General features: G+C 45.3%; 1 protein-coding gene across 13 annotated transcripts in view; it reads right to left on the bottom strand.

The window, feature by feature from the left end:
- Positions 1 to 19350, bottom strand: part of HECTD1 (HECT domain E3 ubiquitin protein ligase 1) — a 559621-nt gene that overhangs the window by 167560 nt on the left and 372711 nt on the right. For 8 of the 13 annotated variants that reach the window (XM_085627395.1, XM_085627387.1, XM_085627399.1 and 5 more), the window contains exon 25: positions 8765 to 9595. In XM_085627395.1, coding sequence (XP_085483521.1) covers positions 8765 to 9595 — 831 coding nt within the window. The remainder of the gene's footprint in view (positions 1 to 8764; positions 9596 to 19350) is intronic. The other 5 variants (XM_085627391.1, XM_085627398.1, XM_085627397.1 and 2 more) reach the window with 1 other exon arrangement.

Raw genomic sequence — 19350 nt, forward strand, 5'->3', positions numbered from 1 at the left:
GTTGCACCAGGAAAATCTTTTGCCTCTGTTCTGTTTCTAGAGGGTGCTGTTCATTATATTGACACCCGCACCCTGCGTTTGTTTCTTAATGGACAATACATCTATCTAAAGTTCTCCAGTGTCCACGCAGGCATCAGGGAATTATTCTAATGTTTATGGCTATCAAGGAAGATCCTACGATGCAGAACACATTTATACCTTTGGGGTAAATTTAAAAATATTCAGCTGTTAACCTTACTAAATATATTTATACTTTAAATTCTGCAGTTAAAGTGTTTTTGTTAGAGAGAGAAAACAAATCTCCACAATACTAATATATAAGCCGCACGTTAAGCTAGCTTAGGGTGTTTTAGAATACATTACTATGCTTTCTTATCAAGACCTCATACTGTTCGGTGCATCCCTACACACTGGTGGGATCTAGTCTGCAGCTGACTAATACGGTGGTACACATTACAGTAAAAACAATGGCATGATGTGTAGACATGTTTTTAATAAGTACATCTCAGTGGAGAATGGAAAACAACTGACATCTTATTTCTGTTATCTGGAATAAATCATTTTAGGCAGTAAAAAACAGGATGGATTCTACACAGAGCCCACTGCATTTATGAAGCACTTAATTTATTGCTTGGCATTCATGTTTTGAGTGGCTTCAGTCTGCATCTCCTATAAAAATGGGATCCAGATACTACCTTTTACCGTACAATTACGACATTTGTTCTATTTTGACTATCGCCAAGCATTTAGTACATGTTGCAGACAGGATAATTAGCCAAATAGTCACTTTTATTTTTTAAAACCACGTCCTGACTGAATCTAGTCCAGATAACTTTTTTTCCAAGCTTGACTTTGTGTCCAAATAAGTTTGGGCAGAAGTACTGGTAGATAAATCCAAAAGCCTTAGTGACATGGATCATGTAGTTTATAATCAATACTAACCTTGTTCTCAAAGTCAGTTACCTCAACGTTATCCAGTAGTAATTAGACGTGAGCATCCAGGGAAGAATCAAAGTCCAGTAACCTCCATCATTGCGGAGTAATAAGGTAAGTCTAGTCTGCCACTCACCCCGAGAACCACCGACGTGAGCCTGGCTGCATAAGACTACAAAGCTGCAACCAATGAAAATGTACATTGGGTGTCCTACAGGGCGTCCTCAGGTCCTGAACTCATGCCAGATTTAAGGATAACAAAACACTAGGAAAAAGTGTTCAACTGAATTTCAATCAACATAAATGTAATTTCTACATGCAGAGAAGTTGGCACAGATGGATTAGTTACTTACCTGTAATCCTAGTTCTCTTCCAGGGGTATCCTCATCAAAGTCATAAGCATTAGAATATTCCCGCCCATGCGCGGGACCCCGTTAACACCATATTATATGTGCCCCACATATATATATCCATATATATATCTATATCTATATATATATATATATATATATATATATATATATATATAAACAATTGCAGCCTAATAAACACCAGAGCTGAATCATGCTGTAAGGAATTTCCACTATACATGAAAAACATGCATTAGAAACAGGAGAAACAATAACAAAACTTGTTTAGAAACTGTTTTAATGCTCAGCAAACAGTAGAAATTCTCATAAACCACTGAAAGCAAAGGAAGCTCCCAGGCTGCATTGCAAATACCCAGTCTAAAAAGACTGAAAAGCTAACCTGAAGCTGCATAGCAATAAACTGACATCGTGCCTTTAAGGCACACCTGACCCCCAGCTTCCCATCATGCCTCAGGGGTGACAGTTAGGTCATTGTTCTTTGCGGAGACTGAAAAAGCCATGGTACAAAGAGTTAACAATATCTTCAAAGTATAACCATCCTTTGCCCGGGGAACGGGAGGGTTGGTTATGACTGATGAGGATACCCCTGGAAGAGAACTAGGATTACAGGTAAGTAACTAATCCTTCTCTTCCAGGGGATCCTCATCAATAGTCATAAGCATTAGAATAGCGAGCCTCACCTCATCTCCCTGCGGGCAAAGGAGAACACAGAAATGTGATCAGTAAGCTTAAAAAACCAAGCTCGGAGTAAAAACTATCCATACAGATTCCTCAAGGAGGCTTGGCCTACTTGAGCATCAGCCCTGGAATCAGATTCTAGGCAGTAGTGCCTCGTAAAAGGTATGAACCGATTTCCAGGTTGCAGCCTTGCAGATCTCTGACCTAGGGATGTCATGTAAGAAAGCAACTGTGGCCGCTTTCCCCCTAGTGGAATGCGCCTTAGGAGGCAACGGTAAGGGTCTTTTCGCCAGCTGGTAAGCTAAGGTAATGCAGGATACAATCCATCTGGAAATGGATCTCTTAGCGTCTGGGAAGCCTGTTCTCATGGCGCCATAATTGACAAATAACTGATCTGTCTTCCTTATGCCCTTGGTTCTTTTTAAGTAGAACTTAAGCACCCTCTTGAGGTCTAAGGAGTGAAGCGACCGCTCGGCCGGGGTCGCTGGATTTGGGAAAAAAGATGGAATGGAAATGGACTGATTGATATGAAAATCAGACACCACCTTAGGGAGACAAGATGAATGCGTCCTTAAAACTACTCTGTTGTGGTGAAAAACAGTGTAAGGCTCATTGGTACACAGCGCTTGGATCTCGCTTACTCTGCGCGCTGATGTAATGGCTACCAGAAAAGCGGCCTTCCAAGACAAATGCTGCAAGGAAGCTCTGTGGATTGGCTCAAAAGGTGGGCCCATCGATTTAGATAACACCAGGTTCAACTCCCACGGAGAAGGGTTTTGAACAGGGGGATACACTTTCTTCAACCCCTGTAAGAAGTCCTTGACCACCTGCATTTGGAAAAAGGAGGGCTGACTAGGAGACTTCCTGTACGCCGTAATGGCAGATAAATGCACCCTGATAGAAGCATACTTTAAACCTGATCTTGCTAAGTACAGAAGGTAAGGGAGAATGACATCCTCCTGCCCCTTTGTAGGATCAAGGTGATGTTCTCTACACCAAAGAAAAAACCTCTTCCACTTAAACGCATATGACGCTCTTGTGGAGGGTCTTTTCGCTGCTTTCAAAATATGCATACAATCAGGAGGCAGATTCAAATGTCCGTATTGCAGGACCTCAGGAGCCATGCTGTCAAGTTCAGTGAGGGAAGGTTGGGATGAAGAATCCTCCCGCCCATCTTGGTCTGCAGGTCCGGCCTGCAAGGTAGTTTCCTGTGTGGAAGTACCGACAGATGAAGAAGGTCCGGGTACCACCACTGCCGTGGCCAGTCTGGAGCTATCAGAATCATCATCATGCTGGATCTGAGTAGCTTGGACACCACCTTCGGGATCAGGGACAGAGGAGGAAAGGCGTAGGCAAATGTCCCTGACCAGTCCATCAAAAGCGCATTCCCCCTTGTCCCTGGACGGTGGAATCTGGACGCGAAGGCGTGGCATTTTGTGTTTTCGTCGTCTGAGAATAGATCTATTTCCGGACGACCCCAACGATGGAAAAGGTCCGCCACCACCTCGTCGTGTAGCACCCAGTCTGGCTGATCTTCGAAGTGCCTGCTGAGTGCGTCTGCCTTGACATTTAGATCTCCTGGAAGGTGTACTGCCACCACCAAGAGGTTCCGGGCGAGAAGCCAGTGCCAGATCGCCTGTGACTCCAGGGAAAGAGGACGCAACCGAGTTCCACCCTGTTTGTTTAGATAGAACATGGTCGTCGTGTTGTCGGTCTGGACCAGGACCGAATCGGGCTCGATTGCAGGTAGGAAAGCTTTCAGAGCAAGGTGGACTGCTCGTAGCTCCAGCATATTGATGTGGTAGGTCTGTTACTTCGCCGACCATCGTCCTTGTATCTGAAGGCACCCCATGTGTGCCCCCCAGCCTTGCAGAGACGCATCTGTCACCACCGATTGCACTGGAAGTGGCTGGTGAAAAGGGACTCCCACCATCAGATTGCGCTGCTGAGTCCACCATGTGAGGGAGGATCACGCCGCCTGGGAGAGACATATCTGATCTTCCCAGTGACCTGTGACTGATCCCACTGGTCCTCCAGAGTCTGCTGCAAAGGCCGCATCCTCAGCCTGGCGTTGGGAATGAGAAAGATGCAGGACGCCATGGATCCTAGCAGGGATGCTACCTGCCGGACTGCCGGATTCTTCACCTGGAGCAGAAGCCTGCACTTCTGTCTCATCGAAGACAGTCTCTCCTCCGAAGGATACGCTCTTCCCACGCTTGTGTCCAGAACGGAGCCGAGGTAGTGGATGGTCTGGGTGGGCTGCTGCACTGACTTCTCCATGTTGACATGAAGGCCGAGATCGTGCAACTGTTTTAGACAGATCTGGAAGTCGTGCCTCACCTGCAGCGGGGATGGACCTTTCAGCAGCCAGTCGTCTAAGTATGGATAGACGAAGAGAGCTTTTCTGTGAAGAAAAGCTGCCACCACTGCCATGCATTTGGTGAAGACTCGCGGAGCCGACTTGAGTCCAAAGGGCAGGACCTTGTATTGATAATGTTTGTGGCCGACCACAAACCGTAGGTACTTGCGATGACGTTTTGCAATGGAAATGTGGAAGTACGCATCTTGGAGGTCCACCGAACACATCCAATCCCCTACTTGCAGATGTGGACATATTTGATGAAGGGCCAAAATGCGAAACTTCTCCTTCACTATGACCTTGTTCAGTAGTCGAAGGTCCAGGACCAGCCGAAACTTGTGCCCCTGATCTTTTTTGGGGACAAGAAAGTACCTGGAGTAAACTCCCTTTCCTATTTGAGAAGGTGGAACCTCTTCTATAGCCTGCTGTTGAAGAAGAGCCCTCACCTCCTTTCGAAGCAGCTTTAACTGGTGAGGACAAGACTTTTTCGGTGGTATGTCCTTTGGAAGCGCACGGAGACGTAGCGCATATCCATTGCGCAGTATATTCAGCACCCAGCGATCTTTTGTGATGCTGTCCCACTCTGCCAGATGTTGTGAAGCACTTCCTCCCACTGGAGTGGGCAACAGCGGCAGAGGAAGCCACTGCTCAGGACTTCCCTCCCGCTCTCGCTGTGGTAGAGGACTGTTGCTGGTGACCCCCTCTACCTCTGTTGGACTTTCCTCCTCGAAACTGGGACTTCCCCTGGTTTTTGTTCTGGGACCACTGAGGGGTTTGAACCCTCTGTTGAGGCCCCTTGCGCTGGTTGGGTCTGTAGCGGCATCTAAACTCCTTTTTCTCCAACCCAACCGCCTTGAGGGTGTCCAACTCGGTCTTCATTCTATTCATCTCTTCATCTGCGTGTGTGCCGAAGAAAGAAGAGCTAGAGAATGGGAGGTTCAAGATTCTCTGCTGCGCATCTGGTTTTAGTCCTGTCAATCTTAACCAGGTCGATCTCCTGGCGCATACTCCATGCACGTAAGAATGCGCTGATAAAACCGCTCCATCTGCCGCTGTGCTAATCTCTTGATTTGCCACCAAAGATCCCTCCGTGACTATCTCGTCAAAATCCTTTTGGTCTTCCTTTTGGGAGCTTGGTTTTGAACAGCTCCAAAGAGTCCCAGAGAGCTCTGTCATAACGGCCTAGCAACACAGCCGCGCTGGAGACCTTAAGGGATGCAGCCGCAGAAGTGCAGGCTCTGCGACCCCACGAGTCCTGAGACCTGTTCTCTTTATCCGGTGGAACAGAAGAAGTGGCAGTTACAGCATGTATTTTCTTTGCGGCCGCCACGATGACAGAGTCCGCAGAAGGATCCGTCTTGACGAAGATCGGATCCGAGGCAGCTGGCTTATATTTCTTTCGGATGTGAGCCGGCACCGCTTTGATGGTTGCTGGAGTTAAAAAAGTGTCCATGACAGGGTCAAGGATCCCAGGAACCAATGGAAGTAATGGTCGAGATGCAGTTTTCTGATGAAGAGTCTCGAAAATCACTGTTGTCGTGACTTGCGGGACAGACATCTCAATGTTGAGCTTCTGAGCACCCCTCGGCAGAACCTCATGGTACGTATTAATGCCATCTATGGGAGAGACCCTGGAAACCGGGCTGTCCGATAGTGTGGGGGAATAATCCCTCTTGGAGGACCGGGTAGAGGAAGTCAAAGAAGTAGATGGTGTTCTTCTACTTTGCCGATGAGCACGGTGCCTCCTTTCTTGTGATCTGACTGCGCGTTCTTCTCGCCTGGGGGAACGCGATCTATAGTGCCGTCTCTTAGGGGACCTCCTGGGAGAAAACACTCTGTCCACTTCATCCACCAATCTCTGAAGAGGAGATCTATGAGCCAGACTGGCATATTCCTGCATACGCCTTGTCGCCCCCGAGTCCTGCCAGTGATGTAAGGGCAGCAGCCATTTTGGGGACAACTGAACAGCAGAAGGGGCCTCCTTTTGTCTTGAAGGAGACTTGCGGATATGGCCAGCAGCTTCCGAAGTGGCTGACCTTGAAGGAGCCCTCTTGGAAGAGTGAGAGGACGATTGGAGCGAGGCCGACTCAGTCACCAGGACCACTGATCTATCCCCAGACCTCACCGAGGCCTGTCTCGACGTCGAGCGTGCTCTCGATGCCGAACCTGCACGCATCCCAGACGTCGATCTTGGCTCTCGACTTCTCGGTAGTTTGGCCTCCCATCTGCGAGACGTCTAACGCAGTCTCGACGGCGACCGGTGCCGATGAGAAGCAGGTGAGGAATGCGGTCTCAACGTAGAACGGCTATGTGAAGCCGACGACGGAGGTACTCTCTCTCTCTCGACGCCGAGCGTCGTCTAGACGACGGCGGAGCTGTGTCCAATCTCGACGTCTAAGGTCTGTGCGACGACGGCGGAGGGGTATTTTTCGCCCTCGACGCTGAACGCCGTCGAGATGACGACAGAGACCTCAACCTCGACGGCGATAGTCGCCGATGGCGGAGTCTTTGTTCTCAACGTCGATCGCTGTTGCGATGATAGAAGTGAGCCTGCCCTCGACGCCGAACGTCGCACCGACGACGGCGGGGGGGTCTCTCCCCCTGGACGCCGATCGTCGCCGGGTTGACGACGGCAAAGGGATCTTATCTCTCGACCCGATCGTCGCCGGGTTGACGACGGCAGAGAAGCTCGAATCTTCAACGACGTACCTTTTCTCGACGGCGAGCCCGCTGTCGAAGGTCTTTCTTTGATAAATGACCCACCTGAAGATCATGCCTCAGCGCCGAGTCCGACGCTGAAGCAGAAGGACGCGAGGACTTGCTTCTAGAAGGCGTTCTAGACCTCTTGGAGCCCTTCCTGACTGGAGACCTTCCTCTAGATGACTTATCTGCCAGGCCATACAGGCAAATTCTTTCCCTGTCCTTTAAGGTCCTTCTGGAAAAGTTCTGGCAGTGAGGGTAGGTCTTAGGATCATGATCCTCAGGCAAAGAAAGAATACAGACCTCATGAGAATCTGTGTTGGCCGTCTTTTTACCACAAGAAGGGCAAGAGTCAAAAAGAGATGGCATTTTAAGTTGTCAAAAAATGCTCAAACCTGTCAGAAAAGACAGCTTCTTACTGGAAATTCCTTACAGCATGATTCAGCTCTGGTGTTTATTAGGCTGCAATTGTTTGTGTATATATATATATATATATATATATATATATATATATATATATATATATATATATATATATATGTGAGTGTGGGGCACATATAATATGGTGTTTCCGGGGTCCCGCGCATGGGCAGGAATATTCTAATGCTTATGACTATTGATGAGGATACCCCTGGAAGAGAACTAGTCTCTCTTGAAGTATGTTGGATGACCGAAGTGGAAATGTAGAAGCAGGTCACAAAACATGTCTTAACATTACCTTACTGCCATTTGTACCCCCAACAGGCAATAGCAACTGCTTGGGCTTTAAACAACATAGCAAGTGAAATTGCTCCCCCAGCGTACCACTAGTTAAACCTCCGCATAGTAGCATCTTGATTTGACAGAATCAAGATACTTATCAATATGTTTTATCTATTTAGCATTCTCTGTAAAATTCAATCAAACCATGAAACGTTTTGAGGACAATTACAGAAGAATACTACATATGATGTAAAATGCACAGGTCATATGGTATACACCTAATTTATCTTATTAAAAACCAGACGTCTACATCAGCAACAATACTACAAAAAATTAAATGGGAGTCCCCAGTGGAGTTCTTAGAATAAAAACAGTGTCTTCCACAAAGAAACAACCACCACAGTAGATTACCCACGTAAGATCAAGGTGCGGTCTATTATTTGTGGAAACAGATCTAGCAAACGTATCAACAGAAGCCTAAAGGCTAACAAGCAAAGGTCAGGGCCCCAACTAGATCTAAGGAGGATTGTGGCATTCACTAGATAACATATTTGATAGAATCCTCCCTCCAGCACAGACAAGCTAAATGACTGGTTCTATCTGGGACACAGTCCTCCGGAGAGCCGTCATCTGACTAGACACTAGGGATTGATGGTGAAATATGGCTGACATGCTATCAAAGGCTGGAAATCGCCAGCATATAATGGTCCGAGGTCAACGTGAGGGTGCATGATGGCCTGTGTGTTGTTTAGAGGCCAATGTCTAACATGTCTGTTCCTTCCCCCATCCAATGCAGGAAGTAACTCCTGTGGGAAAGCCAATGGAAACAGACTTGCAAAGCTGTTACCACAGGCAAAAGCCAGCATATGCAAAACAATTCAGCCATGGGTGAATGCAGGAAGTAGCTGTTCAATTCCCTTTCCATCAAACATCAGTTGCCAATAATTCCAAATTTTGATCTCCACACAGTCATATTTAACACAATTTAAAATAGAATATATAACAAAAAAAGTTTCCTTACTTGCAGTGCTGAGGACGTTCCTTCCAAGGGTGTTAGTGTTGTTGTCACTGCTGCTACGGCTTAAGTTCATGTTGTTGGTAGCATTGGTCCTTGCAATGTTGGCCACTCTGCGAACGAAAGATTCCAAGCTGGATGTCTCCCGTGAGGACAGATTGGGCACGCTGGCGCTTGAACTCATCGGTGCCCCAGCAGCCAGCAGTGAGCTGACCGACAATCTGTTGCTGGCAGATGAACCAAGGGGGCGCTGTGAGGTGGCTTCCTTATTGGTCAGCTCTGATACGGAGCTGACGTCGGGGGAACTGACACTCACAATGCCCATGGAGATGGCGCTCGACTCCCCAGTTGTCCTTATGACACCATCAGGGCCAAGCTTCCTCTCTGCATTCTCGTTGTTATCTGCAGTTAAAGTGCTGGTGCTGGCGCTGGAGGAGCCACACACCTCAGCCTGGGCGATGGCATCTGCAGCAGATAGAACCACAATGGACTCATGGATGTCCACACCTGGAACAATGCTCTGTTCCAGGACACTCTCGGCCCGTCGCTCCATTTTGGACGAGCTCAGACTGATGTCACTGCTGCTGGCCACGCTGCACACCGAGCTGCTGCTGCCCTTGCGGCTGGAAGAGCCGGCGGCAGTGGTCTTGTCCACACAATTGTTTTTCACCAAGCTGCTCCATGACTGCGTCGTGCCTGAAACAGTGGATGAGACAGGTTTGGGTGATGTCGCCGAATCAGGGTCGTACCCTGGGGCAAGCTTGAGGTCAAATTTTCCTTCTGCGCCCATACGGTAAGAGTTTGAGCCACCAGCATCCCAGCTGACATCAATCCAGCCTGGAAAGGGACAGGAGTATGTGAGACCCAGCAGAGAGCAGACAGGAGCGAGTCAAGACAGTACCCAACTGCACGGGAGCAGAGTTTTTAATAGTGCCACCGGCTCCCTAGCCACGCTTCCAACCCTTACTGCCTGTGACTTTAAGCCCAGAGTGCAACCAAACTTATCTTGTAGTGGATGGACAAGGAGTCTCTGACTAATCAGAAATGCACAAGCCAAACTTATCTTAGGATTTCCATTCGAAGCACATTGTGAGATTGGTGCACCCCCTCCCCACTCTACCATCCTCAACCTGTTCCACCAGAAATGCAGATAGTTTGTCAGAAGCAAGACTATCATAAACTAGCTTCTTAAACCAACACCAGTTTCCATCTGCTACATGACCACTTTAAACTCTCTCATCCATGTGACTCCACAACATCCCTCACAACATCTTTCTACTCCTTTGTGGCTTTAAGGAAAATAATCCCTTTTTTATTCTCATCTTCCGTACAACCAAAAACCTCACTATCCCAGAAGCCCATTAACCTCCCACTTGGCACTTTGCTTTCTTATTCCGCTTTAGTTAGTAACCACATTATTGCCATCTCTTTGCAATCAACTCATATGGACCTTTCATATCCTAAACGCCACCTCCCCTAGATACTCACTGCCTTGCACCCTTTCTATGACTCCCATCCCCATAGATCCCAAGCACTATCCTGCCCTGGTGACCTAGTCCCTCTTTCGGCCATGAAAAACCCACTCCTATCGCTGCACAACTGGAGGAGACAAGTTAAAGCAAAGGCTGGGTCAACATGCAAAGACAGACGCCAAGAGGCCACAGACTGCCCCTTATTTCCCGCTGAAGCAAGCCGATCCTCTTATGGAGGCATCAGGCCAAGGAGGAGATGCACATCCTCGAGGACGACACCACTTTCTTCACAATGCCTTCTGGGACACACAGTCTAAGTGAGAGAGGAGTCTATGTTCTACTGGCAACGAAACACCTAGAAACAGAGGAGGCCCCATTCTCGCTCGCCCCCTTGAACCAAATGGGCCTAAACCCTCAAGATATTAAATTAAGGCAAAAAAATGTGGTTGGATCCCAGGAAAGGATTAAAAGAGAGACAAACAAACAAAAAAAAGAAGGATATTGCAAATGCTAAGCGTAGAGAGATTTGATATTAGAGCTATAGATCAGCAAGGGCAGAGATACCATATGCAGCAGAAAAAGAAAGAAAAGTATTGAGGAGTTCAACTGGTTCCAGCAACAACAGCCACATCAGGCACAAAGGAACATGTTGGACAATATTTGCATTAATGTTTGAGAAGTGGCATGTTCACAGTCCAAGCCACCCAACCACATGCAGGTGAAAGAACACCAACCATGACTGCCTCGAATACTGTGCAGATCTCCATCGTTCAGAAATGTCAACAGGCACACTTGGATACATCTCAGATCACTTCACAAACAAATCCAATGTCATGGCAAACCAATCAATCAGAAAAAACTCGGACTAATGTGCAGTATAACATTCCTCATGATCCTCTGCATGACACGGTCACACAAGCATCAGGTCTGTTTAGAGAACCGCATAAGAACCCAGGAGCAGAGGGAAGATAATGAGTCCAATGTGCACTTCTTCCCGTGAGCTTACGGAAGGGTCTTATGCCTTTGGAACATTTGCAGTCTGAGATTGGTGATGCATAACGCTTCAACGATGTAAGAGGAACCCAAAAAATGCATGTCACCAAGCTTGTCCAAAATACTGGCCTCTGTGTGGCCAAGGGCTTGCCAGTCCAACAATTAGAAAGACAACACATTGTATACTGCAGGTGAAACACACAATTTGAAATGATCATGTAGTAAGGGACCAATTACTTACCTAGAACAATCATTTGAAGCTTGCAATTATGTAGATCAAATGCTGTGCACTGATCTGCTAACTAGTGTTGGATTCAGAATATTACAACTTTCTACAAAGTCTAGTTTTGATTCCATGAGTGTGAAGAATGACTGCTAATCACGTCTCCTGAAAGGAGCAATCCTAGTTTGCCCCTTTTGGAAATCAAACCTTAAATTGAGTAAATGTCTGGCTCTGTTGCATTCTTGCCCTGAGAAGGTTTGATGGCTGCTAGTGAATCTACAACACTACATACTGTGAACCGATTAAAACACATTGTCGTATCCCACAAGCTGTGCATGGCCTAGAACCAGTACTCTCTAAGTACAAAGTTGCAGAAGAAAGTGATTATGTGTGACCTACTTGTGTTTTATCATACGGTTAGCCACAAAGGATAATGTTACTTACCCAGTAAGCATCTGTTCTTGGCATGTAGAGCTGTAAATTCACATGCTTTGCATACTCCTATCTAGTGTTGGATCTGGATGTTTGCAAGTTGTTTTTCTTCGAAGAAGTCTTTCCAGTCACGAGGTGACGTGACTCCTCCTTCCGGTGACAGTGCGCATGGCCATCGAGGGTGAAAATGGAGTAGTAAGTGTAGAATAGAGATGTCCATGCATATGTATGTAAAGTGAGAAATGCACAACTTCAGGTACCCAGGGAGGCGGATGGGCGCATGTGAATCTACAGCTCTACATGCCAAGAACAGATGCTTACTGGGTAAGTAACATACGTTAGAGGCATGTGAGCTGTAGATAAAGACTATACAGCAGTATGCTCCCAAAATGGTGGCTAACCTGTAGCTGTTGCAGTTGTATGAAACAGTATTTTAAGTACTGCCTGGCCTACATAAGCTAGTTGCCTCACTAACACATCTACACAATAGTGCTTGGTGAACATGTGCAGTGTAGACCATGTTGCTGCCTTACAGATGTCAGCTAGGGGAACATTCCCTAAGAAGGCATTAGTAGCCCCTACCTTGCGATTGGAATGCACTCTAGGGGATATTGTTGGGGCACAGACAAAATATCGAGTTTTTTATTTTGACCTACATTAATATAGAGTTTAAAATATCGCAGGGACAGAATATCGACATCAAGAACATCGGTAACCAGAATATCGACCTGAAGATCAGAAATATCGTTTTTGTTAATATCGAAGTTATTAATAATGATAGTAAAAAGATTGATGTTAATAATATCGATGTTTATGTTAGTGTTATGTATCGTAGTATGTATTTTATATGTATGTGTTACACATGTTTTATGTATTATTTTTTTTAAATATATGTATTAATTGTTTAGAAGTAAGTCATTTTTTTTAAAGTAAATTTTGAGTTTTAGTACCGTAACGGGTTGTGGGTTTATAGGGGAATAGCGTGGGAAGTAATTTAATTATAGTAAATTAATTCATAATTTTTAGAAATTGTTAAGGATTTCTAATTTAATTTTGTATTTTATTTCTGTAGCGGGTTGTGGGTTTATAGGGGAATAGGGTGCTAAGTATTTTAATTGTAATTAGGTAATTATTAATGTTTATTTTATTTATTGTTAATTAATTTATCATTAATTTTTATTTGGAAATAAAATGTTATTAATTGTATTAATTGTATTCATTTTTTATTGGAGCCGGTTGTGGGTTTAAAGGGGAATAGGGTGCGCGGTGCGAAGTAAATTAATTATAACAAAGTAATTCTTTTTATTTTTTGGTATTGATAATTAATTTATTGTTAATTATTAATTGGTAATTAATTTTTATTAATGAATTAATTGATAACTATATTGTGTTAATTTAGTTTAGGAGCGGGTTGTGTGTTTATAGGGGAATAGGGTGGGAAGTAATTGATTATAATTAAGTAATTATTTATTAATATTTAATGTAATGGATAATTAATTTATTGTTGATTAATTATTAAGTGGTAATTAATTTTGATTGATTATATTAATTGTGTTAAATTTTATGCGGAGTAGGTTTTGTGTTTATTGGGGAATAGGGTGGGAAGTAATTTAGTGTTAAAGTAATTATTAATTTTCATTTATTGGCATTTATAATTAATGTCTTGTTAATTTATTCATAAATCATTTAATTTCAAAAATTATTTAATTGATACGTATGTTATTTTGAACACCTACGCTATCCAACACTTTCCCTACTGTTGCATTCTCTGGAGTAGGAATAGTAATTTTTACCCTTACGCTAGCTAACACTTTTCCTACTTTTGCACTCACTGGAGGGGGAATAGTAATTTTAACTCCTACGCTATCCAACACTTTCCCTTCCGTTGCACTCGCTGGAGTGGGAATAGAAATGTTTACCCTTACGCTTACGCTAGCTAACACTTTCCCTACTGTTGCACTCTTTGGAGTGGGAATAGTAATTTTTACCCCTACGCTATCCCACACTTTCCCTACTGTTGCACTCTTTGGAGTAGGAATAGTAATTGTTTCCCCAGCCACTACCCAATATTTTTCTGTATTGTTTTAGTTAATGTTGCGTAAAATGTATTTAAAAAAAATATATATTGTAATTGTTTTATTGTTAAATATACTTTAACGTTTAATATTATTTTTGTATGTGTATATATGTTTATAATTTATAAAAGTTTTTAATTTAAAATTATTTAGGATTATTAAGTATATATACTATATTTTATATGTATACGTTTCATTTATTTTAACATTATATGTATCAGTTTATAATTTTAAAATATTTTTAACTATGTTTCTTTTAATTATATACATTTACGTTATTTTACATTATTTTTTAACATTAAAAAACTATATTTTTTACAATGATATTTTTGATATAGATATTTGTTTCTCAATATTTTTGTACTTACCATGATGTAGATAGGATGTCGATATTCTTTACTTCAATATTTTCTCACGATATTTTTGTACCTCGATGTTTTTGTAGTCGATATTTTGTCAGTGATTCGGTATTATTAAAGTTCTTTTCGCTTTCACATAACATGTTTGGATACATTTCACAATCCATCGTTCAATGTCTGATTTAGATATGGGCTGAGGAAAGAACACAGGTAACACAACTGATTGATATGAAAGGCAGAAACTACTTTAGGAAGAAATGTAGGATTAGTTCGAAGAACCACTCTGTCTTTATGAATCTGAAAAAAGGGCTCTTGTATAGTTAATGCCTGGAGTTCACCAACTCTCCTCAGTGAAGTTATTGCTATGGGGGAAGGTACTTTCCATGGGAGTAGCTCTAACTGACACCTGAGCGTTGGTTTAAATGGTGGACCCACAAGTCTTGTAAGGACTATGTTTAAGCTTCATACTGTTGCAGGTGGGAATCTTGGTAGTATCACTCTTTTTATCCTTCCATAAAGGCTTAAACCACTGGTATTCTGAATAGAGGTAAGTGTTGTCTGTTTTGTAAGTTTGCAGCTACTGCTGCTAGATGCAAGTGAATGAATGTGGAGACTAGTCCAGATTGCTGTAAATGTAACAAGTAACAGATGATCCTCTGTACAGAAACATCAAGAGGATCAATATTGTTATTGTTACAATAAATAACAAACCGTTTCTAATTTACTGCATAACATGCCCTAGTAGTAGGCTTTCTAGCCTTTTTTAGGATATTCATACAGTCTGGTGGTAATTGTAAATAACCCAACTATTTGGGATTTGGATGCCTGATTTCTCCATGGCTCTGAGGGAGGAGACTGGAGGTGAGATGCAGCTTTTGGTGTGGATGTACGGACAGCTCCAGCAGGGTGGTGAACCATGGTTGACGTGCCCATGTTGGAGCTATAAGATTTAGTGTGAGGGATGTTTGCCTGAGCTTCCAAACTACCACTGGAATGAGTGGGAGAGGCGGAAAAGCGTAAGCAAATATCCCTGACCACTTCATCCATAGGGCATTGCCTTTGGAGAGCGGATGAGAGAACCTGGAGGCGAAGCTTGGGCATTTTGTGTTTTCTGCTGTGGAAAACAGATCTGTTTGAGGAAATCCCCATTCCTGAAAGTAGGGGAGGAGAACCTGAGGATGAAGTTCCCACTCATGTATTTGCTGCTTCTGTCTGCTGAAAAGGTCTGCAATCCGATTGCTTTCTTCTGGCAGATTCTCTGCCAGGGAATAAATCTTGTGGTATATAGCCCATTTACAAATGTTTTGTGCTTAGAGTGACAGTTGGAGTGTGTGCGTCCCCCTGTTTTTTTATCTAGTACATAGCTGTCATGTTGTCCGTGCAGACAAGGACAGCTTTGCCTATGAGGTGAGTTTAAAAAGCTCTGAGCGCTAGAAAACCTGCTTGTAGTTTTAGGTGATTTATTGAAGACTTTTGTATTTTAGACGCCACAATCCTTGGCATGAGATAGTGAGCACCCCAACCAGTGAGCGATGCGTCTGCTGTTGGCACTGTCAGTGGAACAGGGTCGATGAAGGGCCGCCCTTTGGATACATTTTGTGGGTTCTACCACTGCAGAGAGCAATGGGTGCGGAATATAGCAACACTAGATCAGTCAATTGACTCTGTGATTGCCTCCACTGACTTGCTAAGCATTCTTGGAGGGGATGCATGTGGAGTCTTGCATGGGGAACAATTACTATGCACGACGCCAACATTCCTATCAGTTGCAGGAAGACTCTTGCTAGTAATGATTGGTTGGGCTGAGACTGAGTGAGAAGAGACTGAATACTGAGAATTCTGGCAGCACTGGGAGAGGCTAGAGCTCTTTGAGTGTCTATGGTGGCTCCCAGGTAAGTCCTGTGTGTTGGAAGGCTGCAGATGGGACTTCAACACATTCACCGTAAACCCTAGTTGATGTAGCAACTGGATTGTGGCTTGAGTGTGTTGCAGACACTTCTGGTAATTGCTGGCTTTGATGAGCCAGTCGTCCAGGTATGGGAAGACCATGTGCTGTCTTCTCAGATGAGATGCAACTACTGCCTGGCATTTTTTAAATACTCTGGGAGCAGTGGTGACTCCAAACGGTAGTACTTTGAATTGGTAATGTTGGTCCGCTCTCACAAATCCAAGATATTTACGATGAGCAGGATGAATTGGAATGTGGAAATATGGGTCTTTTAAGCCTATAGTAGAAATAAAGTTTCCCTGTTGTAGGAGTGGGAGAACTTGTTGACATACCACCATGTGGAAACGTTCTGATAGTGTGTAAAGGTTTAGTTCTCTGAGATCCAAAATGGGTCTCAAAGTGCCGTCCTTTTTGGGAATTAGAAAATACAGGGAGTATACACCTGACCCTTGTTACTGTAACAGTACAGGTTCTAACACTCCTTTTAGTAAAAGAGACTGTGCTTCTTGCTTGAGCAGGTGTGAATGTTCTGGTGACATTTTGTGAGAACGAGGCGCAATGTTTGGAGGATTGGTGGTACGCTCCAGGCAAGAACCATGTTGGATAATTCTGTAGTTAAAGACTGCCGTATGGGGAGGAATTGTTGCAGTCTTCCCCCGACAGGTGTGGTATAGAAGGGAAATTATGGGGCGTGCTGCTTTTTCCTCTACCCTTAGGGATGTTCCCTCTGTAACCTCTACGAAAAAATCCTCTTGAATGGGACAACTGGTTATTATCCTTATAGGTGGATGAATTTTGGTCTGAGGGTGTGGTCTTAGACCCTGCTCGGTAAATGGACTGGCGAAAGGAACCTCTATTGGAAGGGAACTGGAGAGCGCCCATAGATTTGGCGACCTCAGTGTCCTTTTTCACTTTTTCTAAAGCCTCATCAACATCAGGTCCATAAAGATGTTCTTTGTCTAAGGGTGTGTTCAGAATGAATTGTTGGACCTCGGGGTTAAATCATGAGATCCTTAACCATACATGTCTCTTAAGAAGAATGCTGGTGTTGACTTCTCTAGCTGCGGTATCAGAAGCATACAGCGCACACCTTACTGATGAGTTGGAAATTAGTTTCCCTTCGTTTACTAAGTCCTGGGCTCTGGTTTTATGCTAATCTGGAAGATATTGAAGCAGCTGCTCCATTGGAATCCCAGTGGGCCCTGTCGTATCTGGCTAAAAGGCCTAGTGTATTTGCAATGCACCAGTGATTGGCCGCCTGTGCTGCTATGCATTTGCCAGAAGCATCAATTAATTTGGATTCTTTATCCGGTGGAGGAGCTGTGAGAAAGTGCCATCTTTCTTGCATGGTAGGCCCCCACTTTTTGCTGAATTGCTGAATGTACTTTGACTGAGTGTGCCCTGGACTCCTGCCAATCAGGGACCCAGGGCCTATGTTCCTTCCCTAAAAACCTCAAGCCCAAAATTGGCAAACCCTGGCCACATGTCAGCCCCTGGTAAATGGTACCCTAGGGCCTTGAGACCAGGGAGGGCCTCTAAGGGCTGCAGCACTCATTGTGCCACCCTTACAGGCCCTGTACCCTAACACACACACACTGCCCTTGCAGGCTGAGTGTCTGGGTACAAGACAAAACAAGGAGTCGACATGGCACACATCCCTGTGTGCCATGCCCACCACCTACACTACCCTGGCATACATCAGCCACCCTCTAGCTGGGTGCCCTATGCCAGCGGTGTGGGCACAGGAGCATGAGCCTTGTGCCCCTACAGTACCCAGGTCCATTCCTGGGCACTGTAAGTGCAGTGCTGCCATTTAAGAGTACATGGTGCTGAGACCTTGTCAAACACGAACTCCCCAGCACCATAATGGCAAGACTGAGACGTTTGGTATCAAACTTCTCAGCACATTAAACCCGCATTGATGCCAGTGTGGAATTTAATGTACAAAGCACCACAGAGGGCATCTTAGAGATGCCCCCTGAAACCTAACCTACAATCCACGTCTGCTCTGAGGCTGCCACCAAGCAGACATGTTGCTGGACCCCTGGGTAGGAGAGCCCCCGCTCTCCTGGGCCTGCAACAATGCACATTCTGGGCGAGGTGCGAGGTCTCCTCCCCCAGGGTGGACAGGGGGAAGCTTCAAAGGCATGCCGCCTCTGTGAACTTCCCCAGGCCACTTGCTGTACCCAGCAAACTGGCCCCCACAGGTTCTAACCCCCACTCTGGCGGGAAGACTGGCCGGAAACCCCAAATAAGGACAGGGGATGTGCCAGCCTGACAACCCCACCCCTCAGGTGGGGGAGGCGAGGTGAAGGACATCTCCGGGCACTCACCATCTTGAAGATGGGAGGCCCTGCAGAATCAGGCCTAGGCTACTGCCCCCCTCCCAGGGCAGGGACCCATTGGTCCCTGCCTTTTACCTACCTGTAACGCCCCTAAATCTAGTATTTAGGGGCAACCAGAACCTTCCTTCCTTAGATTCCAGATTCTGAAAAACAAAGAAGAGCAAGAAGAAAGAAGACCTGCTGTGCAGCCGCTAAGACGACGAAGACACCAACTGCTTTGACCCCAGCCCTACCGGCCTGTCGACCCTTGAATCTGCTCCTGCTACATCCCGGCAACTCTTGTTGCCAGCAACCTCACAAATCCCGGAGGACCTGGCTACCTTTTGACTCTGAGCACCTGGGACTCCTGGGCGAGGTGCTAGGTCTTCTCCCCCAGGATGGGCAGGGGACGATTCAAAGGCATGCTGCCTTTGTGAGCTTTTCCAGGCCACTTGCTGTACTTAGCAACTGGCCCCTACCGGTTCTAAACCTCCACTCTGGCGGGAAGAGTGGCCGGAAACCCCAAGGAAGGACAAGGGGTGTTCCAGCCTCTGCCAACCCCACCCCTCAGGTGGGGGAGGCGAGGTGAAGCACATCCACGGGCTCTCGCCATCTTGAAGATAGGGAGTCCTGCCCAATCAGGACTAGGCCACTGCCCTCCTCCCACAGGAGAGTGGCAGGATAGGGGGTGTACCCACCCCAGGGCAGGGACCACTCTGCCCTTTACCTATCTGTAACGCCCCTAAATTTAGTAGTTAGGGGCACC

This window comes from Triturus cristatus, chromosome 9 (genome assembly GCF_964204655.1).
Source record: "Triturus cristatus chromosome 9, aTriCri1.1, whole genome shotgun sequence".
In the NCBI taxonomy this organism is placed as follows: Eukaryota; Metazoa; Chordata; class Amphibia; order Caudata; family Salamandridae; genus Triturus; species Triturus cristatus.